Source organism: Borostomias antarcticus, assembly GCF_949987555.1.
Source record: "Borostomias antarcticus genome assembly, chromosome: 21".
In the NCBI taxonomy this organism is placed as follows: Eukaryota; Metazoa; Chordata; class Actinopteri; order Stomiiformes; family Stomiidae; genus Borostomias; species Borostomias antarcticus.
The window spans coordinates 12,441,436-12,469,368 of NC_140254.1; the positions used below are offsets into that span (position 1 = coordinate 12,441,436).

At 49.7% G+C, this 27,933-nt stretch overlaps 1 protein-coding gene across 1 annotated transcript; it reads right to left on the minus strand.

The window, feature by feature from the left end:
• Positions 1-398: 398 nt before the first annotated feature.
• LOC311322823 (zinc fingers and homeoboxes protein 2-like) lies at positions 399-27,933 on the minus strand (the record flags this gene model as incomplete). The annotated part of the gene is made up of 3 exons (XM_084454941.1): positions 27,799-27,933; positions 3,593-3,789; positions 399-3,456 (listed from the first exon to the last, which is right to left on the minus strand). Exon 3 carries the CDS (start codon positions 3,396-3,398, stop codon positions 399-401), a length of 3,000 nt encoding a protein of 999 aa, XP_084311067.1. The 5' UTR covers positions 3,399-3,456; positions 3,593-3,789; positions 27,799-27,933.

Sequence of the window (27,933 nt, forward strand, 5' to 3'; positions counted from 1 at the left end):
CCATCACCACCACCATCATCACCACCACCATCACCATCATCAATATCATCATCACCACCATCCCCACCACCACCATCATCATCACCACCACCACCACCACCACCATCATCAATATCATCACCACCGCCATGATTATCATCATCACCACCACCATCATCACACCATCACCATTATCATCATCACCACCACCATCACTACCACCACCATTATCATCACCACCACCATCATTATCATCACCATCATCATCATCACCACCACCATCATCATTACCATCACCATCATCACCACCACCACCATCATTATCATCACCACCGCCACCACCATCATCACCACCACCAACACCACCACAATCATCATCACCATAATCATCATTACCACCACCATCATCAACCTCACCTTTATCCAGTGACTCTCCCGGGGACGTCGTCTGACACCTTGTCCTTGTCTGAGCTCAGCAGCTCCTGAGGCCTCCTCATGCGTGTCTTTATCTCCTGGGTCTCCTCCATGTCCACCCAGCCCCCCAGGCTCACCCCCCCGATACCCTCCCTGTCCCCCACCCCCCCGTTGTGTCCTTGGTTCCTCAGGTCCGGGCCAGAGCCCTGCCTCAGCTTGCTGGTCAGCCAGTCCTGGACGTCCTGCTGGGCCCCCAGGCCAGCATTCTCCGGCAGCCTCCCGATGTCCTCCACCCTCGGCAGGGTCTTGACCTCCCGGGTGATGCTGAAGGTGTTCTCTGAACCGGCTGCTGGCGGTGCTGCTGCCTCTTGACCGTTCTGCCGTGTGGTACCACCGTTTATCTGGTGGAAGGTCTCCATCCACTCCAGGGTGCCGGTCTTCAGGGCTGAGCGGTTGTCCTTGAACCAGCGCACAATGTTAGTGCGACCCAGGCCCGTCTGGGCCTCCAGCTGAGTGTACTGCTCGGGGGAGGGCCACCGCGTCTGGGCAAATACCTCCTTGAGGAGCCCCAGTGATTGGCTGTCTACAGACACTGAACAGGAAGTGGGGGCGGTGGCAGTTGGGGCGATAATGGGTATGGGGGAGCTCCTAAGATGTCCGCCATGTTTGTGCACCCCGTTCAGGGGCCCATGCTGCTGCTGCTGGTGGTGGCGGTGCTGCTGCTGCTTCTCCAGGCCAGCGAGCCGACCAGACCCCATGGAGTTGAGCAGGGCCTGCTCCAGGTTGTCGCGCAGCGCCCGGCGATCCATGAACCAGCTGTCGATCTCGTCCCGGGAGAGCCGGCTCTGTGCCGCCAGGCCGTCTGCCTCGGCGGGGGTGGGAAAGCTGTTCTTCTGGAAGTTCTCCTCCAGGATCTTCAGCTGCTCCGACGTCTTACCCTTCATCCTTTCCAGCAGAGGGAACTGGGTCGGAACCGCTTTCTGGGGTTCGGGTTTGGGGCCGGGCACGCGGTCTGACTGGACGCCGCCATTGTTGATGTTGTTGTGAAGGGCATGATCGCGGGGCCCCCTCCCTTCTCCCCGGGTCACGCCGTTGGCGTCTCCCAGAGGGGTGAGAACTTTGTCCTCAGACAGACGTCCTCTGCTGAAGCCCTGGGAGGCCTTGAGGTCAGCCGCCTGCTGCTCGTTCGTCCTCCTGCCATCAGGCGAGAACTGGGACGGGACTTTGAGAGGTGCCCGGACTGACTGGATTATAGTCGGCCTCCTAGTCTGAGGAGCGAGGAGAGGAGGTGAGTTTGGTAGCTTCACATCAGGAGCCAACAGAGAGTGTGTGATGGGATGTTTCTCTTTGGAAGCGATGGAAGCCGGGGACATGGTGTAGTTCTTGAAGGGAGGGGCGATGATGGGAGCTGGGAAAGGCCTCTTCATGTCTAGGAACACTGGGGAGGGGGGCAGCTGGTGTTTGTTCTTGGGGCTTATGAGGGGACACATTATGGGATGTTGTCGGCCTTTAGACGGCACCAGAGACGGTGACGACAACATCAAGGGCGACCTCTTCATCTCTGCGCCGATGAAAGGAAGTGCGACGGATCTCTTGCTCTCAAGGGGCACAGGGGGCGGAGCCATAGGCAACCTCTCTTTGGAAGGTGGGGCAGGGGGCGGGGCCATGAGTAGCTTCTCTCTTGGGTCCTCGGTGAGGCGCTTCGCCTCCGGGACCGGCGCGGGACAGGTCAAAGGTCGTTTGAGAGCTTGGACATGATTGGTCACTGACGACACTGAGACGGCAGGACGGGGTAAGGTGGGCCAGCTGGCCAGGCTTGCCAGGGCCTGGCTGGACTGTAAGGTGGTGGTCTTGACCAGGGGCTGGATGGCTTTGGAAGGCTGGGGGAGGAGGCCCGAGTGCTGGACGGTGAAGGTCTGGTGGACCGGAGGAATAGAGCCGTTGAACATCTTCTTCCTGGCCTCCTCCACCTCCTCAGGGGACCAGGTGATGCCCTGTTTCAGCCTCTGCGTGGTGAACCACACCTTGATCTGGTCCTCGGGGTGCTTGGAGGCGGCCGTCAGCCAGGACAGCTCCGCGTGGGTTGGGTAGGGAAACTTGTTGAAGGAGGTGATCAGGGTGGGGTTGCTGTCCAGGGACGGGTTGTATTTGGTGGAGTTCAGGGGAACGGCAATTTTTGGCACGGAGCTGAAGTTGGGCGGGCGCTGTAGCAGCGGTGTGACGTGGGCCAGGCCCTGGACGAGGGCGGGCTCGGGGATGATGACCGTGCCATTGATGTTCACTGCCGTGATCTGCTCTTTGGGGACGAGGTTCTCCAGCTGCTCGCTGCCAGGGTACAGGAAGGGCTGAAGATCGTCGACCGCGGAATGTCCACCAGCCGGCGGCGGTGGCGCCGTGGCCGGTTGGCTTGTTGGAAAACCGGCACCAAAAACCACCACCCCGTTCCCGTTTTCGCCCAGTTCGTTGGCGGTGACGACGTCTACACAGTTGTCCTGGCCTTGGATGGTCTGCTCCAGGACAGTCTGGCTGCTGACCTTCACCCTCCGGAACTTGAAGTCGGTCTCCCCGGGGTGCCGCCTCTCATTGTGCTCTGTCAGCAGGTCGAACTTCTTGGTGCTGAAGTTGCAGACGGCACACAGGTACAGCGGGTTGAGGATGACGTTGGGGTGGCTGGCGTCCACGTGCTCTTTGAAGTGGGCCAGGTTCTGGGTGGAGAAAGGACAGTATTTGCACTTGTAGCCTCCGGGCTGCCTCCTCTGGGCTGTGCCCTCGGCCATCTCCCTGACCTCACTCCCCAGGTCTTCGATATCGCCTGGTTCCAACGTCTGCTCCTGATTGGGCAGCACGGCCCCATCTGGGGACTGCTCGTGACTGGCTGGAGATTCTGGCAACTGGTCTTCGACTGTGCTGTGATTGGTCAGGTCCATGTCCTCCGGGTCGTCCTGCTCCAATGAGGGGCTAGGGCGGATCATGCAGGGGGTGGAGGACTTCCTGCGGCTGGACATCCTGCTGCTGGTGCTTCTGCTGGTGGTGGAGCGGCTATCAGCCCGACTGACGTGGGACCTGAGGACCAGAACTACATCATCACACTAGCAACTCACCGTGTGGTGCAGTCTTCAAACGAAGACCTAAACAATGAAACAGACCAACCTGACCATAGTTCAATAGTCAACAATTTAACATAGTGATCTCAAATCACCTTGTTGGGTTCTAGGGGTCTGTGTGTGTGGTGGGTGGTTCTGCCCGGGCTTCTGGTCTCTCTGGCGGCGTCTTCTCCTGGCTCCGCGGTGCGGCGGTCTCCTCCGGGCGCTCCCGGCAACGTCTCCTGCCGAGGCTGGCCAGCAACGTCAGCTCCCGTGGGTGCCTTCATGGGAGTTCATCACACACCACGCTCACCTGGAGAAAACAGCACGAAGAAAACATCTTTAATTAGTAGTAAGGCTTTTCTAATCTATTCCTATATATTACTCTAAAGGAATCAATATAACTCAACTTTAGATGTAATATTGCATATTGCAGCTTTAAAGCATCTTTAAGCCTCAGTTATACAGTACACGTACAGCTTCGGAAATCACAGACATATAGGGGTTTTGTTTTACATCACACAGACCCTAGTGAACCCTCACATACTCACAGACGCGGAAAGTATACAGGATTTTCCTGCATAGAGGATTTTTTTGGCGCCCCCCAAAGAGATTTTAGCCAGAGCCAAAGGAAAATCACCAGTGCCAAAATGCAAAAAATTGAGAATAAAAATAGCAATTCAAATCCTCTCCAAATGTGTGATAGCTTGTTTCAAGTGCAGACCATCCCTCTTTCTTGCATTGTCCATGGTTTGGACCACTAGTAATCAGATCATTAATAGACAGTTATCAATATCTTTTCATATCCATTTTGTGACATGTCGGGAGACTTCCTGCGATTGTGAAAAGTGAGCTCAGTCAGAACGACAGGCCTATATATGATACTCGGCATAAAACAGAGGTTTCCCCAAAAAATTGCACATCACCCCCTAAAGACCCATTCTGAGGCAGGAAAAACCCTGGTATAACCCCAGCTTTATTTCATATGCCGTTAACACATGCTGTAGGTGTCTGAAGGTAACAAGACATTTCAGTGTCTGGTCCTTAAAAATACCAAAGGACAGTTTGAGGCGACAACCTAAAGTATAGGCTGACACATTATACACATTATATAGGCTGACACATACTATCCTCACGTAGGGACGGAGAGAGAGCGAGAGAGAGAGAGAGAGGGGAGTGGAGAGGGAGACAGAGAGAGGAGTGGAGAGGGAGGAAGAGAGAGAGGGAGGGTGGGAGGGAAGGAGAGGAAGAGAGAGAAGGGGGAGGCAGAGAGGTTAGTGAGTGCACTGAGACAGACACTACGACAGACACAGTCCAAGTCTGCAGTGTTACATCCACATGGATCAGAGCGAGCACATAGCAGAAGATGCATAAACTAGGCCATGGCCTGACTAAGGGAACCAGACAGTCCAAGTGATGGGGGGGAGGGAGGGAGAGAGGGAGAGAGACTAATTCAATCTGCATTAGTGAAGACACTGCGTCAGGGAGAGTAGCATATAGCAGTAGCCAGCATACAGGTCTCAATCTAGACTATATTATGTAAGCAGACTCAGTGAACTTAGATGACTCTAAAGCAGAAGAATTGCTTGCGGCCACGCTAACTTCAAACACCACTGTGACTGAGACACCAGGCGGAGGACAGGGCAACATGACACATCCACGTTAAAAGCGGTGTTGGAAAATAAGCATGTTAAATATTTATCAGCGTCATGAGACTTGTGAGCGTGAGTCTCTCACAGAAGCCTTCTTTGATCATTCTTTACATCGGAGCCATCTCTCCTCCAATCAGAGCGCAGCTGGTGGCGGCCGCACGCCTCCTGTGAGCCTGAGGTGGCGGAGCCTGAGGGGGGGCGTGACACCGCTCTACAACCACATGACTCCGACCACAAGGGTGCCTTCCTGCCTGATCTACTGGAAGAAGTTAGGGGTTTGATCCCCCTGGGGTAGACATACCCTAGCGCCTCGGGTAAGTGCAAGGCCCAACTCGTGACACAGGAGAACATCACACGTTTTTGTTTTAAAGGCATAATTGACATTTCTGGGCTAATACTGTATCTGTAATGAAAGGAACATAGTCACTATTAAACAGCCCCAGAGGCTCATCCTTGCTGCAGAGATGTTCAGCGACTGTCGACACACAACAGGAGTCTGGTTCAGACAACAACACAACACAGCACCTAGACAACACAGCACCTAGACAACACAGCACCTACACAACACCTAGACAACACAGCACCTAGACAACACAACACCTAGACAACACAGCACCTAGACAACACAACACCTACACAACACAGCACCTACACAACACCTAGACAACACAGCACCTAGACAACACAACACCTAGACAACACAGCACCTAGACAACACAGCACCTAGACAACACAGCACCTACACAACACAGCACCTACACAACACCTAGACAACACAGCACCTAGACAACACAACACCTACACACCACAGCACCTAGACAACACAGCACCTACACAACACCTACACAACAGAGCACCTAGACAACACAACACCTACACAACACAGCACCTATAGACATCAGTGTGTGGACTCGAGTCAGACTCGAGTCATGAATTTGATGACTTTAGACTTGACTTGACAAGATGTTAAAAGACTTGTAACTCGACTTGGACTTTAACACAAATGACTCATGACTTCCCTTGGACTTGGGCCTTTTGACTTCAAATTACTTGATATTTTCCCACAAACCCAAATAAAAAGTATGCTATTTAGAAGCGGGAGGAGAATTGTTGAGAAGTATCCAGCTTTTCGAAACCGAGACAAGCTGAGGACGAGTTTATTCCAATTTATTGCTCAAATCATGCAATTTTCTGATTTTTGTAATGTTTATCGTAAACAGTAGACATGACTACATGTGCTTAGCGGCTATAACTATAACCTGGATCATCTCTTTAAATGGACTCTTAAAGACTTGAAAGTTTAGGACTTGACTTCCCAGTGTTGACTTGTGACTTGACTCGGGACTTGCCTGTCTTGATTTGGCACTTCACTTGGGACTTGAGGACAACGACTTGAGATTTACTTCGGACTTGCAAATCAATTACTTTTTTTTTTTGTTTAAGTTTTTTTATTGGAAAACATGACATGACATAAAACTGCAATAGCCATCACAGAAGCATGTAATCCATTTTTCCAGTTTTTTTTCCTGAACAAAGGAAATGACAAGGAAAGAGGACAATAAAAATCCAATAAAATAAAATAAATAATAACCCACCCACTAACAAACAAGAGTCATCCAAAAAGAAAAAGTACAATGGGACACAGGTATATGATGCTTATCACACACATTTAAATTGTACAATGATAGATTAAACAAACAAGCTTATCAGTTACAGTCCAGGGAGGTGAGTGAGCTGAGAAAAGTAATTAGAGGATTCCATCTTCTTTTTTTTTTTTCTTTTTTTTTAAATTGTCAGTCGAGCCTCATAATGTATATTTCACTTTTTCCAAGTGAAGAAAAGACATCAAATCTCTTAGCCAAGAAGAAGCAGAGGGAGGAGTTGGGTTCTTCCACAGAAGCAATATGCGTCTACGGGCTACAAATCAATGACTTTGTCCCACCTCTGCTAGACACACAGCACCTAGACAACACAGCACCTAGACAACACCTAGACAACACAGCACCTAGACAACACAACACCTACACAACACCTAGACAACACAGCACCTACACAACACCTACACACCACAGCACCTAGAAAACACAGCACCTACAGTACACAACACAGCACCTACAGTACACAACACAGCACCTACAGTACACAACACAGCACCTAGACAACACAGCTCCTAGACAACACAGCACCTAGACAACACAGCTCCTAGACAACACAGCACCTACACAACAAAGCACCTAGACAACACAGCACCTTCACAACACAGCACCTACACAACAAAGCACCTAGACAACACAGCCCCTACACAACACAAAACCTAGACAACACAAAACCTAGACAACACAGCACCTTCACAACACAGCACCTACACAACAAAGCACCTAGACAACACAGCTCCTAGACAACACAGCACCTAGACAACACAGCCCCTACACAACAGAGCACCTAGACAACACAGCACCTAGACAACACAACACCTACACAACACAGCACCTACACAATACAGCACCTACACAACACTTAGACAACACAGCACCTAGACAACACAGCACCTACACAACACAGAACCTTTACAACACCTAGACAACACAGCACCTAGACAACACAGCACCTACACAACACAGCACATAGACAACACAGCACCTACACAACACAGCACATAGACAACACAGCACCTAGACAACACAGCACCTAGACAACACAGCACCTAAACACAGCACCTACACAACACAGTGCGTCTAGAGAACACAGCACCTACACAACACTAAACACTATGTCTAGAGAACAGCGCGTCTAGAGAACACAGCGCGTCTAGAGTACACAGCGCGTCTAGAGAACGCAGCGCGTCTAGAGAACACAGCGCATCTAGAGAATACAGCGCATCTAGAGAATACAGCGCGCCCGGTCCACGCGCTGTCATCTCACCAGACTTCCTCCTTTATTCAGTGGGTACAGTGTGAGCACAGTAATAGTTACAAACATACAGTTCATGTCTGGAGGACCGTTTTCTGCGGGAGGCATTTCCACCAGCCTGTATCTGATCGGCAGCCTTCCCTAGAAAGTCACAATAGGTGTGCGTCTCACAATGGTCTGGACGACCACCAGAGCTGAACCGCCATTCTCCATCTCAGCTCTCATCAAGGACACACTGAATCTTTGTCTGCCTCCACCCCCCAAAAGAAGCGTTAATTGCCAAGCCCCTCAGTGACCATGAAATGAATAATGAAACAGACTGGATTAAAAAATAATTCCAATACCATTTTTTTTTTATATCACAGACTTCCATGTCCTTCCTATCTCCCTCCCTGCATCCATCCATCCTAAATTAACGAGATTCTGTGGACCCTTATTAAAAAACCAAGAAGACTTTTTTTTTCTTTTTTCGGAAGACTGCCGCGCTTCACTTCAATGCTATCACTATGGCAACAGGCAAGACATCGCACGTTGCCCTTCTGCAGCCCCACAGCTGCATATTAACGACGTCCCCTCACAGGTGCTAATTAGGAGAGGAGGCCGGCCTTGCTAGAGCGGAGCGGAGCTGGGGCCAGAGGGCTGGTGGAGGGGAGGAGGGGGAGGGGGGAGGGATGAGAGGGAGGAAGGGAGGACTGACCACAGTTAGGTGGAGCTGAGCTGAGCCGGGCCCCGACGGAGTGGAGGAGGAGAGAGGGATGAGGGGAAGAGAGAGAAAGGAGTGGAAGAGGGATGTGTGTGAGAGAGGGATGAGGGGAAGAGAGAGACAGAGGAGTGGAGGAGGAGAGAGGGATAACAGGGAGAGAGGGAGAGAGAGAGGAGTGGAGGAGGAGAGAGGGATGAAGGGAAGACAGAGAGAGGAGTGGTGGAGGAGAGAGGGATGACAGGAAGAGAGGGAGAGAGAGAGGAGTGGAGGAGGAGAGAGGGATGACAGGAAGAGAGACAGAGGAGTGGAGGAGGAGAGAGGGATGACAGGAAGAGAGGTAGAGAGAGAGAGGAGGAGGCAGCTGACCGGGGGTCCTGTTGGGACGATCTGTAACGGATGAGTCCGTGGCGGTTCTGGGGAGGTCTTTACTACTGCCCCGCAGCGGGGGAGAGGGAGGAGGGGATTAGAGGAGGATGACAAGATGAGAGAGGAAAAAGAGACAGAGAGAGAGAGTCGGGGGGGGGGGGGGGTGACAGGAGACAGAGAGAGAGAGTCGGGGGGGGGGAGGTGACAGGAGACAGACAGAGTCGGGAGGGGGGGAGGGGATGACAGGAGACAGAGGAGAGAGAGGCAACAATCTTGGCTTGATAAAACATGCATGATGAGTGTCTGTCTCTGTCCTAGACTAACTCTCCAGCCTCGTCATCCACGGGTCTCTCTCCTTCTCTCCTCTCCTCCACTCTTTCCTGGCTCTGGTCTAGACTAACTCTCCCAGCTCCAGCCTCGTCTCCTTCTCTCCTCCACTCTTTCCTGTCTCTGGTCTAGTCGTCAGCCGCAGCACGCTAAGGGCAACCTCTCCTCTCCTCCTCCCCCTGAGCTAGCGAGCTCGAACATGACGAGACACGACGGACTCTGGACCAGAGTGGGACCGAGCCAGCAGCCGGGTCTGAGACTGACTGCAGCTCCAGCGCTGTCTGGAAAATAAGCAGCAACGCACTCGACTCACAGCAGTCTTCCGACTCACAGCAGTCTTCAGACGCCCAGCGTGCTCCATCCTGAATGTACTGCAGTAGATCATATGAACAAAGAGAATAGGCGGCACTCCCAAGTTCATTAGTTAATTTATTTGCCGCAGGGACGGTTCGGGCCGTGCCCCTCCACAGCGTGTTTAATGGCCAGCGGCGTCCACACACCCTGACTCACCGCCCAGGCGCCAGGTGACGTCTGATTGGTGGAGGAGGAGAGCAGCAGCTGAGACGCCTTCTGCAGCAGCAACACCTGGTCAGAGTCGGGTCACACCTCTTGAGTGGTCAGACGCACGGAAGGTCCGCCGGCCAACTAGGCTGCTCCCTGGGACAGTAGTGTTCCAGAGCAGTGACTGTGTGTGTGTGGGTGTGTGTGTGGTATGTGTGAGTGTGTGTGTATGTGTGTGGTTGTGTGTGTGTGCGGTTGTGTGTCTGTGTGTGTGCGTGTGTGGGTGCGTTAGGACAGGCCTGTGTGTGTGTGTGTGTGTGTGTGTGTGTGTGTGTGTGTGTGTGGAGAGCAGGCATCATGAATCATGGTGGATGATCAATGTCCTGTAAAACGGGAGGAGACGGCCTCAAACCCTGGGGGCCCGTACTGACTCATACAGGCCTGTCCTGACACACACACACACACACACACACACACACACACACACACACACACACACACACACACAAACACACACACAGGCCTGTCCTAACACACACACACACACACACACACAGACACACACACACAGGCCTGTCCTAACACACACACACACACACACACAGGCCTGTCCTAACACACACACACACACACACACACACACAGGCCTGTCCTAACACACACACACACACACACACACACACACACATACAGGCCTGTCCTAACATACACACACACACACACACACACACACATACAGGCCTATCCTAACACACACACACACACACACACACACACACACACACACACACACACACACACACACACATACATACATACAGGCCTTTCCTAACACACACACACACACACACACACAAAGGCCTGTCCTAACACATACACACACACACACACGGGCCTGTCCTAACACACACACACACACACACACACACACACACACACACACACACACACACAGGCCTGTCCTAACACAGCAGAACCCCCCCACACAGGCCTGTCCTAACACAGCAGAAACCACACACACACACACACACTCACACACACAGTCCCGCATCTGTGTAGCTTAGTCACAGAACCTACATGCATCGTCCTAACTTTAATAGCCCCTCTACCACAACACTGAGAGACAACCTTTAATAGCCCCTCTACCATAACACTGAGAGACAGAGACTACCTTTAATAGCCCCTCTACCACAACACTGAGAGAGAGAGACTACCTTTAATAGCCCATCTACCACAACACTGAGAGAGACTGCCTTTAATAGCCCATCTACCACAACACTGAGAGACAGAGACTACCTTTAATAGCCCCTCTACCACAACACTGAGAGAGACAGAGAGACTACCTTTAATAGCCCATCTACCACAACACTATGAGAGACTACCTTTAATAGCCCCTCTACCACAACACTGAGAGAGACAGAGAGAGACTACCTTTAATAGCCCCTCTACCACAACACTGAGAGAGAGAGACTACCTTTAATAGCCCCTCTACCACAACACTGAGAGAGACAGAGAGAGACTACCTTTAATAGCCCCTCTACCACAACACTGAGAGAGACAGAGAGACTACCTTTAATAGCCCCTCTACCACAACACTGAGAGAGACTACCTTTAATAGCCCATCTACCACAACACTATGAGAGACTACCTTTAATAGCCCCTCTACCACAACACTGAGAGAGACAGAGAGACCACCTTTAGAATTAATTTAAATCTCATAAGGCCTTTAATACCTTATCAGTTCAGTTCTACATGGAGACAGCAGACGTGATCATTAGTACCCCCCCCACAGCCCAAGGCTCTGTTGTAAGTACCCCCTTGCCCCCCCACAGCCCAAGGTTCTGTTGTAAGTACCCACCCCCCCCCCACAGCCCAAGGCTCTTTTGTAAGTACCCCCTTGCCCCCCCCCCACAGCCCAAGGCTCTGTTGTAAGTACCACCCCCACCCCCTCCCCCCCTACCAAACCCAGGGTTCTGTTGGAAGCACCCCCCCTGCCGCCCCCAACCCCAGGCTCTGTGGTAAGTCAGGGTAATTGCAGTGTTGTGTGCGAGGCGTTGCCTTAAAGGCAGAGCTCCTCCTGGACTGACATAGGAACACAGGAAGCTGTTGACTTTGGCTGCTCCGGGGCGTCAGGACGCAGAGTGTTGGGCTGGGAGGCAGGAAGGACGTCTCTCTCTCTCCTCTCTCTCTCTGACGCATTTACAACCCGGGCTCTGTAGGTTCAGGCCTACAGCAGGCTGTTGCTATGTGGATTCAGGCCTACAGCAGGCTGTTGCTATGTGGATTCAGGCCTAGGCTAAACTCTTAATGGGTAGTTTTGATACACGTAACTAGGGCTGCACCTAACAACTATTTTTCTAACGATTAATCTAGCGATTATTTTTCGATTAGTCGATTAATCTAATGACTAATTTAATGATTATTTTAACAATGATTTTTATTGCTCAATTAATATAACACTTAATTTACCCCTAATAAATATAAAAAATGTCTCATCAATATTTCAATATTTGATTCAATCATCTTTTAACCAGGCCAGGTCCAGCCTGGCGTATGTGCTTGGCTGTATTGATTTGATTTATTAGATTCAGGGACATTGTACATTAATCAACAATTTTACAATTGTAAATTTGCCAGGATTAGCGAACTAATTTTCATCTGTTGTCCCTGGCCTGATGTTAAAGCAACCTAAGAAGGATCAAGGCATTAAAACAATAGTGACAATTAAAAACATACAGTAAAGTATAAACACAACAAGGCAAAACAAGCAAAGCAAGAAAGCAAGAAACATATACATATATAGCACATTTAAACACATAAAACAGAGGTATCCAAATTTGAGACAACATTTACAGACATTAGACTTAGGACAGAGCTCATAGACAACAGTAGCACAACTAATATGTAAACACAGGACAACATTGACACAATAAAACATGTATAAAATAAAATTAAAAATACGGTAAAAGCATGCAGAGAGACAGATCAACAAAGACTAAGACAGACAGATGCAGACAGACAAGGTAGGCATGACAAAGCTAGGCACAAGTACACACCTGGTTACTCAAGAGCCAGGTTTTGAGGTTGTGAGTGAATGAGCGATGTGTCCCTTCAGTGCTCCTAATATATTCAAACCAAGAACACAATCGAGGTTGCAAACACATCTGCAGCTTCACTTCAATATGGCAGTTGTCCATAAAGGTAACAACATTTTTTCAATGTCACTATCTTGCTTACACATTTTAGAAATCATTTACAATTAGGTTGTGATCTGTAGTTATCTTTCTCTCAAGCCTAAAGCTAATCACATGAAGTAGCAATGTAAGTAAGGAAGTGATTGCTTGTTCAATATTTTTTTTTTCAGATTTCACAATACACCGGTGTGGTCTCCAATGTAAGAGTACAGTACACTACCATTGTGTGTACTGTGCTAAAATGATAGTGAGACAACGCAACTTTGTGAACCACCTGGAAAGATGTGCCCAGAGTCTTTCAACTTGCCAGATCTATCAGAGAGTGCTGAGATGTCCTCCAACTTGCCCGATATTTTATTTAAGAGTTTTCAATGACCTGCTTAGAACAACCGACTCTGGTGATTCAGCAATTCTTATGCTCTTAGATCTCACGGCCGCATTTGACACGATTAACCACACAATCCTTATTTCTGGTTTAGAGCTCTGTGTAAGCATCAAGGGTACTGCATTAGAGTGGTTCAGGTCATATCTGTCTCAGAGATCTTTCTCTGTTAGACTTGGTGATGCTGTGTCTTCTTCTGCCCCCCTATCCTGTGGAGTTCCCCAAGGTTCTATTTTGGAACCCATTTTATTTTATTTATATCTCCTCCCTCTTGGTTATATTTTAAGAAAGCATAGCATCTCCTACCACCTGTATGATGACTCTCAAATCTATCTGCCCCTTAAAATAAATAATGGCTCACTGTTGCTCTTGTTGGAGTGTCTTAAGGACATTAAGGCATGGATGGCCTTACATTTTTTAAATGTCAATGAAAGTAAAACAGAGGTCATTTTATTTGGACCAAGTGGTGATGTTGCCCCCTCTATGGACCTGGGACCCCTGCAGCATTATGTAAAGCCCTTGGTCACAAATCTTGGTGTCAAAATAGACAATGCTTTTAAACTCGACAAACAGATAAATTCGGTGGTCAAGTCCTGTTTTTATCACTTGAGGCTGTTATCCAAACTCAAACCTATTCCATCTTTTAAGGATTTTGAGTGTGTAGTTAATGGTTTTATTTAAACCTGATTGGACTATTGTAACGCCCTCTATGCCGGCGTAAACCAAGCCCTCCTTGCACGTTTACAGCTAGTCCAAAACTCTGCAGCGCGTCTGTTAACAGGAATGCGCAAAGATGAGCACATTACACCTATCCTGGCCTCCCTCCATTGGCCTCCGGTACATTTTAGAATTAATTTCAAGATTTTGCTTTCTGTTTTCAAATCATTAAATGGATGGGCTTCTCAGTACATCGCAGCCCTCCTTCAGGTGCACACCCCTTCCAGGGCTCTGAGGTCTACTGATCAGCTGAGGCTTGTTGTCCCCAAAACGCTAAAAACCAGAGGGGAACGCGCTTTCTCAGTAGTAGCCCCTAAACTATGGTACGACCTGCCTCCCCATGTGAAAATGGCCCCCACCCTTGAAATGTTCGTGTCGCCAGAAGTTCCACCTCTTTTCTTTGGCTTTTGATTCAGTGTGAGCCGTGCTCTACTTGTCTATGTGCTTTATTGTCAATTTTTTGTTGTGCATGTCTACAGCATGTGAGTCATGTCTTTGTGCTTGTATTGTCTCGACCTCGTGTTTTGTCTTGAGTCACTGTGTATTTTCTTTTAACAGTTTTGTGTTTTAGTGTTTTATAATTTTTTAGAGTGTCTGAGAGTGTTCTGTGTGTGCCGCACTTTGGCAACCTTGTGTTTTTTAAATGTGCTATACAAATATAATAAAGATTGGATCTATCAGAGTGCTGAGATGTTCCCCAACTTGCCCGATGTATCAGAGAGTGCTGAGATGTCCTCAAACTTGCCCAAAGTATCAGAGAGTGCCCAGAAGTCCTCTAACTTGCCCAATGTGCCAGTCTTGAGTGACATGACCTCCACCGTACATTACATGTATGTGCAAAGCTCTCCTGAAGCTCATGTAACAACCTTGAGTGAAACTATGTCCTCTGTGCATCCACAGCTACAGAGATCTGGAGTTAAAAAGACAAATTGCCCGCATGGTCACATTACCATTAAAAAAAAAAAAATCTCAGAAAACATCTGGAGAGGCAACACACAAAATCATACATGGGAAAGTGACATGTCGGAGGTGACAGGTGGACCACAACTTATGCCATGTGTCCAGGCAGACCTCATCTGGCTCATCCCCAGAGCTGGATGTGTCCTGGTCCTCGCCAAAGAACAATTCCTTACTGATGATGGTTATGATGTTCTGTTTCACAAATGAAAGCATTCTAAATGTTTGAAATTGTGAAAATTGTTTTTTTTCCCACAGATGCAATCAAAAGGTCTAGCCTATAGCATACCCAAGTTGGTCTACCAGTAGGCCCTAAGACCATATTACCAGCATAGACCAACACATACACAAGCTGGTCTCCCAGCACCATAACATTACCAGCTTCCTGAACATCAGTTCCCACCATAGACCTTTCATACTGGCATGCGTACTACACGTGCACAAGAAAAGATTTGGGGTGGCTGCTTTCTCATTTCATTGAATGATCATAATCAAAACAATAACACCGCATATTATCTATGGACAAGTAGTCAACATAGTGACCATACATTACATTGAAAAGCTCTGTCAGTGTGTACTGTGTACATTGAATCTGATGTACAGTCTATGTAGTACAACATGGAATGTGGTAGGCTATGTCTAACAGTTCTAATTAAGCTATCATGACATGTCATGTTAGCGAACGATTGCTAACAGTTTCAAAAAGTAGCTAGTTCAAAGTAAATGCTACCCTGTTGAAAAATAACTAACTAAATTAATTAATTAATTAATAATAATAATAGCAGCAGCTTCCGGCACTAGAGTGGCTTCCGGCACGAGAGTGGTGCAGCCTCCTAGCCTGGTATGACCATACCGATTAGCGATTATGTGGGCGGGGGTACTTGCCTTGACAGACAAACACCTTCAGCCAATCAGCTTTCAGCAAACTTCAGCCAAATCCAGTCGCAAAAACGTCTTTTCCACCGAGAAACTCCACTAGTGCATACTCTTGTTCTTGTTTAAGTGTTGTGATTAAGTCTATTTCTACAATAACTGCACTTATAGCTGCATTTATTCTTCTAACGTTAACGTTACCACTCATTGCTTCGGGAGCCGCCATGTTTGTTTAGCGAGCGGCAGGGACACGAACCAATCAGGGGCTGCTTTCCACTGTGGGGCGGGACAGCAGTTAAAATGCAGTCCCTGATTGGCCCGGTATGGTCTGGATTTTGGCATAATCGCTCTGGAGTAGGCGAAGGCCAGACCGTTCTGCGTTAGTGAAACAGAATGTGAGCTCGCGAGAACGGATGGTCGTACCAGGCTAGCAGCCTCCCCCTATAGCCGTCACTTGCAAAAGACTGCAACGAGCAGCCAAACCTTTGAGTGTTTCCATTCTCTCCGCTCAGATCAGCTGGTCTCTGCGCGCGTGAGCGGGTGTTGCGCAACACCAAATTAGATCGGAGGAGAGACGAGAGACGTCTCTTCTGATAATTTATAGTGAAAGTGCTTCCTAGACGAATATCTCATTGCCAGTTAGAAACGGGTCTGGAAAGATAAAAGGTGCAAGATAACGTTTATATGGCGTAAATAAATAGAAAATCAGTTTCCAGTACTGTTACCGGGCGCATCTTACTTCCTGGAAACGCGTCAATGCACGTTTTGCAAGTCGTATTTACGTAGTCGATGATGTTGACCACGTCGCCCCAGCCCTACACGTGACCACACACACACACACACACACACACACACACACACACACACACACACACACACACACACACACACACACACACATACATGCACAGTGCGCATACTAGGGATGCCACGGTTCTTGGTATAACACTGGACCAACCAGAGCTCAGAGTCAGCACCAGGCCTCTGCTGGGCTATAGCTGAGAAGAAGTTTGACAATTGAAGCTTTTATCTGACCCCGGGGGCTTTTGCAACACGAGTTATAAGACAACAAAGACTTGTATAATATATAACACAAAATATTCACTAGAGCAGCATCACCTTCATCAACATGTCATAAGCGCTTCTAGTGCTGGAGAGGGCAACTAAAGAGGGGGGAGGAGGGGGAGGTTGGTGAGGAGGGAGGGGGGAGGTTTTGGGGGAGGTTGGTGAGGAGGGAGGGGGGAGGTTTTGGGGGAGGTTGGTGAGGAGGCACGCGCTCCTCAGATGGCCATGGGACTGCTGTGTTGCTATGGAAACCACCGAATGGGCAGATAAGAGTGATTAAATCTGTAAGACCTTCAGACGGCGACACTAGAATCCTCCTACCTGCTCTCTGTTCAGAATTTGGTCTGTACACACACACCTACACACACACACTCATACTAACAAATTCACCTAAACACATTCTCCTACCTACAGTACAGACACATACCTACACACACACAAACTCACCTAGACACACTCACCTACCTACACAGACACACACACACCAACCAACACACGCACACACACATACACACACACACTTTCACCTATACACACACCTACAGTACACAGACAGCAACCTACACACACACACCTACACGCACACTCACCTACCTACACAGACACACACACCTACCTACACACACACACACACACACACACACACACACCTATAAACACACACACACACACACTTACACATGGACACACATTACATTAGTCATTTAGCAGACGCTTTTATCCAAAGTGACTTATGATAATTGCATTTAATGTAGATAGTCAGTGTACTACTACTCACCAGAACTCACAAGTGCATCTCCTCCTAAAACAAGCGACTAAGAGCATAATCTAGTGTTGAAGGCACTAGATTATCGTGGTAGTACTTCTTGAAGAGGTGAGTTTTGAGCCTCTGCTGTCTTGACGTCCTAGTGAGTGACGTCAGTGGGCAGTTTGTTCCACCACTGCGGGGCCAGGACAGAGAAGAGCCGTGACTGTGGGGCCAGGACAGAGAAGAGCCCTGACCGTGGGGCCAGGACAGAGAAGAGCCGTGACCGTAGGGCCAGGACAGAGAAAGAGCCGTGACGGTGGGGCCAGGACAGAGAAGAGCCGTGACCGTGTTGATCCACCAGGACAGAGAAGAGCCGTGACCGTGACGATCGACCACAATCAGTCGCCCCGAGGTAACAGAGCGTAGTGGTCGGGTGGGGGGGTGTAGGGTTTGACCATGGCCTGGAGGTAGGAGGGAGATGTTCCTTTCATTGCCCTGTAGGCTAGTACCAGAGTTTTAAACGGGATGTGAGCTGCTACACACACACACCTGTACCTATACACACACACACATACACGTACATCCATACTGCAGTGACTAATCCAGCCCTGTTTGATGTGAGGGAGCAGAGCGTGTTTCATCCTCCTGGTGTTTAACCAACGCCCCTCTCCCAGCTCCTGAGACTACAATACATCTAAACTTGAACTAAACACACAGAGACTAACACACATATGGACGCCCGCACAAACACATTACATACACACACACACACACACACACACACACACACACACACACACACACACATACACATACAGTACACACACTGTGGCAACCCTGGTGAGTCCAGGGTTCCGGCGTGGCCACTTGGAGAGGCCAGGCGGCCACCACAGCACCTTGGTGGCGGACAGCGACCCTGGCCACAGCCACTTCAGCACCGTGGACAGCGAGGCCTGGTTGTGAGTGGCATCTACAGGAGACTCATCGTCTCCAAGGCAACGACCAGAACCAGCTGTCCCCACTTGCCTCATCAGCCGCCCTGCAGTAGGAGCAGCAGCTGGGGCAAATCACCCCATCAGGGCCAAACACCCTCAAAAGGACACTCTAGACCTCATTCAGGGAGCGTAGGGCCGACGTGAGTAGGCTGATTAGACAGAGTGCTGGCTCCAAACTTTTTTGATGGTTTTGATTATACTAACAGCAGTGTTTTTTTTGCACTACCACTCCTGGGTGATCCGCGGGCTCCAGTCCACAGCCAAGTCACCTAGCAAGTGCGGCTGACCTGCCAGTGGCTGATGACTGGGGAGGGCCTACCGCCCTGGACCACATCGTCATGGACCGCTGCATCCAGGCCCTTCCCCCGGCAGCAAAGAGGCTGGCGGCGCAGAACCACCCAGACTCCCTCGACGACCTCATCCACATGCTGGAAAACCACTAGGTGACAAAGCAGATGATGGCCGCCGCCAGCTTCGCACGACGGGTGGGTCACCCAGCACCGCCAAACCCCAACTGGCCTGAGCCCTGTCCCCTACCCAGCTGAACTAGCGCCGGAACCCTGACCCACCAGACCACTGAAGATACTTCACATGCGGGGAGCCAGGACATCTTGCCGGGCAGTGTCCCACCCAAGATGTCCACATGCGCTCGGCCAGCGGAGGAGAGGAATGTGCCCCAGGCTGGTGCCTCCTCGCTGCCTGCGGGGCCCATTAAGCCCCAACTGCCCCACGCCTGGCCGTACAGATCGCACACATCAACACCTACGCTGCGTCGGCCAACGGATGTCCAGGGCCCGACATAGAGGTGACCTGTGTCCATAGGGAAGTCTGGACTTACACCACGTCCCACATCGAAGTGCGCACTCCTCAAGGCACCTTCCAAACATGGGAGGGGCTGGTGCCCCAGCTCCCGGTGCTGCTGCTCATCGGCTGGGACTGCCCCATTTTCGCCCGGTTGAAGAGAGGTGAGGAGCAGGCCAGGGGCTGTCAGAGACCTCCCCGCCCATGCCAGAGGGGTGTGGGACAAGGAAGAGTGAAACTGGTCTACGTCTCTCCCGGGGCCTGTTGGATGTGGCCAAGGAGACCTGGAAGAGCCAGCCATTGCCCCATCGCACTGTTGTCGAGCACGTGGAGACCATACAACAACGGATGTGGCAAGTGTGGCCCCTGGTGCGTGAGCACATGTAGCTGGCCCAGCAAGCCCAGGCCCAGACCTACAACCACGGTGCCCAACTGCGCACCTTCCAAGTAGGAGAGAAGGTCCTGGTCCTGGTACCCATGGTGGAGTGCAAATTCCTGGCACGCTGGCAAGAACCGTATGTAAGTGGTCGCCCCGGCTGGGGGAGGTGAACTACCGAGTCCCCCAGCCAGGCCGGCAAAAGCCCACCCAGGTCTACCACGTGAACCTGCTGGAAGCATGGCAGGGAGCCAAGGAGCTGACCCCTCGGGAGCTCCCCGCCCTCGGGAGCCCACCGCCCTGCCCTGAGGTGCCCACAGGCGAGCAGCTGGGGCCAGCCCAATGCCAGGCCCTCAAGGAGCTTATCCAGCAGCACATGGATGTGTTCTCTGAGCTCCCAGGGAGGACAACCGTGGTGAGCCACAATATCCAAACCCCTCCAGGGCAGCAGGTTCGCCTTCGGCTGTGTTACATCCTGGAGGCCCGCAGGGAGGCTATCCGCCAGGAGCTGAAAACCATGTTGGACCTGGGGGTCATAGAGGAATCCCACAGCCCCTGGTCCAGCCGCATCGTCCTGGTTCCTAGGCTTGACTGGTCTCTCAGGTTCTGCAACGACTTCAGGGAGCTGAACAACTTCTCCCTGTTTGACTCCTACCCCATGCCCAGAGAGGATTGAGCTCATTGAGCAGCTTGGGCCAGCCCGCTTCATCTCCCCCCTCGACCTGACCAAGGGCTACTGGCAGGTGCCACTGACCCCCCAGGCCAATGAGAAGATGGCCTTCGGACGGTCTGTACTACTACACCATGCTACCCTTCGGGATCCATGGGGCACCAGCAACCTTCCAGCAGATGATGGACCAGGTCCTTCGGCCCCACAGGGAGTATGCAGTGGCGTACCTGGATGATATAGTTGTCCACAGCCCCACCTGGGAGGCCCACCTGCTGCACCTGAGGGCAGTACTCGGGGCCCTGAGGAAACCCGGACTCACGGCCAACCCCCGAAAGTGTAGGCTTATCCTGGTGGAAGCCTCCTACTTGGGGGACAAGATTGGCCAGGGCTGCATCAGGCCCCAAGACCAGAAAGTTGAGGCCATCGCCACTTGGCCAACCCCCCCACACCAAAAATCTGGTGAGGTCATTCCTGGAGCTGGTGGGGTACCTGCGCTTCATTACCCGCTTTGCCACGCTGGTAGGGCCCCTGCATGACCTGACACAGAAGCGCCTACCCGACAAGGTGATCTGGACCCCTGCCGTGGAGGAGCCCTTTGCCTCGCAGGCACTGTGTAAGGAACCCTTGTTGATCATCCCTGCCTTTGATCTTCTGTTTACTGTCTACACAGATGCCTCCAAGGTGGACCTGGGGGTAGTCCTCTCCCAGGAGCGGGGAGGCGAGAAGCACCCAGTCACCTATGTGAGCCGGTGGTAACTGCCCCATGAGAAGGCCTACTCCACGGTGGAGAAGGAGGCGCTGGCCATCAAGTGGGCACTGGACAAACTGAGGTACTACCTCCTGGGTCGGCAGTTCCGACTGGTGACCTTTTTGCTGGTTTTGATTATACTAACCGTGGGGTTTTTTCTGTGTGTCCCTGCGAAGTGCGGGTTTTTGATTATTTGGACCCAGAACCCCTCTTTTCTTTTTTCAGTTTTTGGCCCTCAATAAATGCCCGTCTGTGCGGGAGAGCAGTAACCCCGTGTCCTCTGATGTGTGTGTGTGCGTCCCACCTGGCCTCACCTGGTTCCCACAACACACACACACAGAACCACACACTTCCATACACACACACGCACGCACGCAGACACACACACAAAAACACTTCTTATCCTTTGTATATTTATTTGGCTGTTTGTTTGTGTGCATGCGTGCGGGCATCCATGTGTGTGTTAGTCTGTGTGTGTGTGTGATTCCCCCAGTGTATGAAGCAGAGCAGGAACACATGACACCCACAGACGACTGCTGTTCTCAGACAACTGAGAGAGGGAGGGAGGGGGAGACTGGGAGAGAGAGAGAGAAGTGTGAGTGAGTGATATATATAGGGAGAGAGAAGTGTGAGTGATGTGTGTATATATATATATATAAATAGAGAGAGGTGTGTCTGTGAGAGTGATATATAAAGAGAGGGAGGGAGAGAGAGAAGTGTGAGAGAGAGTGATATATAAAGAGAGAAAGAGAACTCCATCTTGTTTCTGAAAAACTTTCTCTCTCTCTCTCTCTCACACACGCACACATACACACACACATTACAGTCGTTTATTTCACAAACGCAGTCAGCCAAGCAAGGAAATAGTTTGGCTGCACATCCTGTGCTGCTTGTTTAAGCTCCAATCTGGAAGAGGCCAGAATTTTCTAGTCTCACGCTGGTTCTCTCCTCTTCTACTAACCCCAACACACACACACACTTTAATGCCAACCCTTGTCCACCCCTCACACACACACACACTCTAACCCCAACCCTCGTCCATCCCTCTCTCTCTCACACACACACACATGCACGCCCACAAGACTAAGGCATACCAACTAACACTGAGTCGTAATAAAAATGGACAGTACCAAAGCATTAGCCTATTATTGATTATTTACCATTATAGATTATATGATTGATTATGCAATGAGAAAGAGGGGTGAGGAATGAAAGGTAATGAGCAGGAGAGATGTGTGTGTGTGTGAATGTGTGTGTGAGTGTGGGTGTGTGTATGTGTGAGTGTGTGTGAGAGTGTGTGTGTGAGTGTGTGTGTATGTGTGTGTGTGTGTGTGTTGAGAGAGCTGCTAGAGAGTGGGGTCTGACAGAGAGGGAGAGTCTTGTGGTTGCAGGCGGGGCAGGCGAGAGCTGAGCTGTAGTCAGACAGGGGGAGGAAGGGAGAGAGGAGGGGAGGGAGAGAGAGAGAGAGGAGGGTAGGGGGAGAGAGAGAGAGGAGGGGAGGGAGAGAGGAGGGAGAGAGGGAGAGAGAGAGGAAGGGAGGGAGAGAGAGAGGAGGGGAGGGAGAGACAGAGGAAGAGAGGGAGAGAGAAAGAGAGAGAGAGATGAGGGGGGGGGGGAGAGAGGAGGGGAGGGAGAGAGAGAGAGGATGAGAGGGAGAGACAGAGATGAGGGGAGGAGGGAGGGATAATGAGGGGTGGTTTGGCCCAGCTTGGCCTGTTCTACGACAGCATACATTCCGAAAACTCCAAGAACTCCAAGATGGCCGCAATCAAATACGAGAGAGAGAGAGAGAGAGAGAGAGAGAGGCCGACAGGTTCTCTGGAAAAGTCCTGGGCCTTCTCCCACACAGCGCTGGCTTTCCCGGTCAGCGGGATGGAGAAGAATACTAACTCCGACGACGCTTAGCCTACATTACCGGATCATAAGATAAGGTCCCGTCTCAGAGATCACAAGGTTCTCTATATTCATATCGTCATATAGCCTCATGTCCAATAGCTTCACATCCAGTCACGTAGCCTACAGCATAATTTAACTAATCAGCTGTCTACCAGGCCTGAAGACCATGGTTCATTCCTAGGTCAGCTGAGGTACACACTTCTTAAGCACCAATCAAAATCATTATAGAACTAGGCCAATCAGGGTCACCTGGCCACACCTGCAGACATGTCAGTCCTGTAGCAACATGATCACTAAACTAACCCTAACCTAACCCTGTAGCAACATGATCACTAGACTAACCCAACCCTGTAGCAACATGATCACTAAACTAACCCTAACCTAACCCTGTAGCAACATGATCACTAAACTAACCCTAACCTAACCCTGTAGCAACATGATCACTAAACTAACCCTAACCTAACCCTGTAGCAACATGATCACTAAACTAACCCTAACCTAACCCTGTAGCAACATGATCACTAAACTAACCCTAACCTGACCCTGTATCAACATGATCACTAAACTAACCCTGTAGCAACAGGATCACTAAACTAACCCTAATCTCACCCTGTATCAACATGATCACTAAACTAACCCTAACCTAACCCTGTAGCAACATGATCACTAAACTAACCCTAACCTAACCCTGTAGCAACATGATCACTAAACTAACCCTAACCTAACCCTGTAGCAACATGATCACTAAACTAACCCAAACTTACCCTATAGCAACATCACTAACCTAAAAACGTTTAATATCTCCCTTTCCTCCGGATTGGCTGGTTGGCTGACTGGGCCCACGGCTGATTGGCTGAGCGGGTCTGATGGAGGAGGTCAGGGAGAACTAGCGCACTGGAGTAGGAGATGCTGTCAAAGACGGTCGCCGTGACGTCATTAACACCCCAGCCCCCGCCAACACAAATAAACACACTCCACCTCCACCCCTCAACAATAAACAAACTCTTTCTCAATCTATACTTCTTTCTCCTTTTCCCTCTCTCTCTCCCTGTCTCTCTCTCTATTTCTCTCTCTCTGTCACTGTTCATGTCTCCTTCTCTCACTCCCAAATAAACTACAGTCAAATAAACACTGTCTATTCACGACTCTCCAGCTCCTAACCCTGCACCGTGCTCCACCTAAGGGCATGTGCAGACTTATTCTTAATTCAGGCTGATTTTGGGATGATTTTTTGTCGCAAAGTATCCAGCGTCGGCCACGAATTTGAACATCAGGAATGACGGAAAGCCTTGTAGTGTGACATAAGTGAAGATCAGTGATTTGGCGTCTGGGACACCCCGAAGAAAAGTCTAGCATGTTAGATTTTTTTATTTTCCTGCGTAGTCTGACATCTCCTGCGACCATGCCTATGACGTACCTTGACTGTGACCAATAGGATGACAGTGTTCTTTACATGTTAACACATCCGTTACCTCAAGTTCTACTTGAAGGATAGACAGCCCACACTGTTCTCTTTGTGACACCCAGGAACGGGTCCACAATCGTTTTTCCTTTATTTTACTTTTCTTCTTTGACTCTGAGCAACACAGCTTGCACCGAATTCCGACTCCCTGGCAGAATCCTACCCCCTTCGCCTTTAGTTTGATTGGTGCACTTCAGACAAAATTAGTGTTTATAATTTCTACCACTAGTGTTTACAATTTCTACTACCACAGCAACTTGTCACAAAAGCGAGGCTATTTTAGGTTTTAAGATGACCACATCGCAATGCGAACCTATGGCTAGCTACTGCTATAATATCCACGATAATAATCTACGAGAACACTTGGAATAAGTACCTACTGTACATAATAGTTTACAAGTAACAGGCCTACATTCATATAAAGTCTATTATTTATTCCTCCTCACATTAATTGTGGTTAGCCTGCATCTTTAAGTCACTGGAAGGTAGGTTACTGAGTCAGTAGATAAAAAGGGATGAATCCCAGGCAAAAACGTAATACTTCAACTGTATCAACTGTAGTTTTAATGAGGCAGATATAGCCTAGTTGTGGTAGCCTACACATCATGGTTTCGACAGTCAAAAAGATTACTCAAAGATAGTGAAGGGGTGTCGGAATTATTTGGCACCTGTCACCATAATTTCGAGTATAAATAAAGCTTGATTACAGTGCTTCTTCCATGACTGACAATTTCTTGACCAGACTACCTGAACTTGCGCAAAGATGCGCATGGTCGTGAAAGACAGCATACGATGATTTGTCGCGGTTATTCGTGTCCTGGCCACGACACGGCAATAATTTAGTTGTGATCGCCTAATCTGACATGGTGACCATCGTGAAAGACCAAAAGGCCCTATCCATAACCCTAACCCTAACCTAACCTAACCTTAACCCTAACCTAACCTAACCTAACCTAACCTTAACCCTACCCTGTCAGTGAGCTGTTCTTCCTGCAGTGCCCCCCACTGTTCTGGAGTGCCAACGTTTCTGTACCAGATGTTAACAGCGTATCAGACTCTTGCCCATTTTCGTCCAAATTATTTTTTGATATGCGCCCCCCGATGAACCTGAACCAGATGAAGGAAGGACACAGCGGTGAGATCCACCACTGCCAGAGGAGCACTAAGCTCCTACAGCCCAGGGTGGACTTGATGGTCCTAGTAACATGGTAACATCCAGCCGTGGATCTTTCATCCAATCAGAGAGCTACGCCTCTGTCGCCATGGTGGCTCCTGATGACTCATACTCCCTCACAGACCACACACACACTAGAATAATCAGTACTACTATCACACACACACACACACACACACACACACACACTAGAATAATCCGTACTACTATCTCACACACACACACACACACACACACACACACTAGAATAATAAGTGCTACTATCACACACACACACACACACGAATAATCAGTACTACTACATCTCTCTCTCTCACACTACAATAATCAGTACTACTATCACACCCACCCACACACACACACACACTAGAATAATCAATACTACTTTCACACACACACACGTGCATGTAGTCATGTAACAGAACGTAGTTGATATGTGTGGATCGCCCTTTGCAGTTCAGCGTGCATGTGAACGGCAATTTAACTGCAAAATTTAAAAGTAATAATTCCCTAAATTTGGATGCAGAGTTGCAGTGAAAAGATCGACAGTTGCGCACTATTACAGATGTTCAGACCAGGCTAAGCTGTTACCAGATCTACAGATGTTCATACCAGGCTAAACTGTTACCAGATCAACTGATATTCACACCAGGCTAAACTGTTACCAGATCTACTGATATTCACACCAGGCTAAGTTGTTACCAGATCTACTGATATTCACAACAGGCTAAGCTGTTACCAGATCTACAGATGTTCATACCAGGCTAAGCTGTTACCAGATCTACAGATGTTCATACCAGGCTAAGCTGTTACCAGATCCACAGATGTTCATACCAGGCTAAGCTGTTACCAGATCTACAGATGTTCATACCAGGCTAAGCTGTTACCAGATCTACTGATGTTCAGACCAGGCTAAGCTGTTACCAGATCTACTGGCATGTTGATTGCTGCAGACACGAGGTAGACATTCCGATATGATTAAAGTTGCTTGAGCCAATCTAGGAAATCAGATACCACAGCTGTTACTAATCCACTAATTACATAAGAGGGGAAGATTCAGCCATATTGAAAAGTCTTGTAGCCTACTCTATAGCAGATATGCTGGGGCGGAGCCTACTCTAATATAGTGCATATAGTATGTGGGGGCGGAGCCTACTCTATAGCTTATACGTGGGGGTGGAGCCTACTCTATAGCTCATACGTGGGGGTGGAGCCTACTCTACAGCTTCTATGTGGGGACGGAGTCTACTCTATAGCTTGTATGTGGGGGCGGAGCCTACTTTATACCTTGTACAGTACATGGGGGCAGAGTCTACTCTATAGCTCGTACAGTACATGGGGGCAGAGCCTACTCTTTAGCTCGTACATGGGGGCGGAGCCTACTCTATAGCTCGTACATGGGGGCGGAGCATACTCTGTAGCACGTACGTGGGGGGCGGAGCCTACTCTATAGCTCATACGTGGGGGCAGAGCCTACTCTATAGCTCCTACATGGGGGCGGAGCCTACTCTACAGCTCGAAAGTTATATCAAAACAGTGATACGCTCCAAACCCCTAACACACACACACACACACACACCCACACACGCGCGTGCACACACACACACACACACACACACACACACACACACACACACACACACACACACACACACAGTAAGTTGCTTCGGATAAAAGAGTGCTAAATGACTGCAATATAAAGTAATGCGAATGTAACAATGCTACCATATATCCACCTGCTACCATATAGCCACCCACCTGGGAAGCCGTGGTAACGGTAAATAATCTGTGGCGAGAATACTCACTGGCACTTCCGCAGTGGGGAGGGGCTTCCCAAGGGGGAGACCTCCAATCAGGATCCAGCTCCGCCTCTTGACTCTCCCTCGTTTCCTCCCCCTCTCTCTCTCTCCTCTGGTCTCTGGTCCAGCAGCACTCTGGGC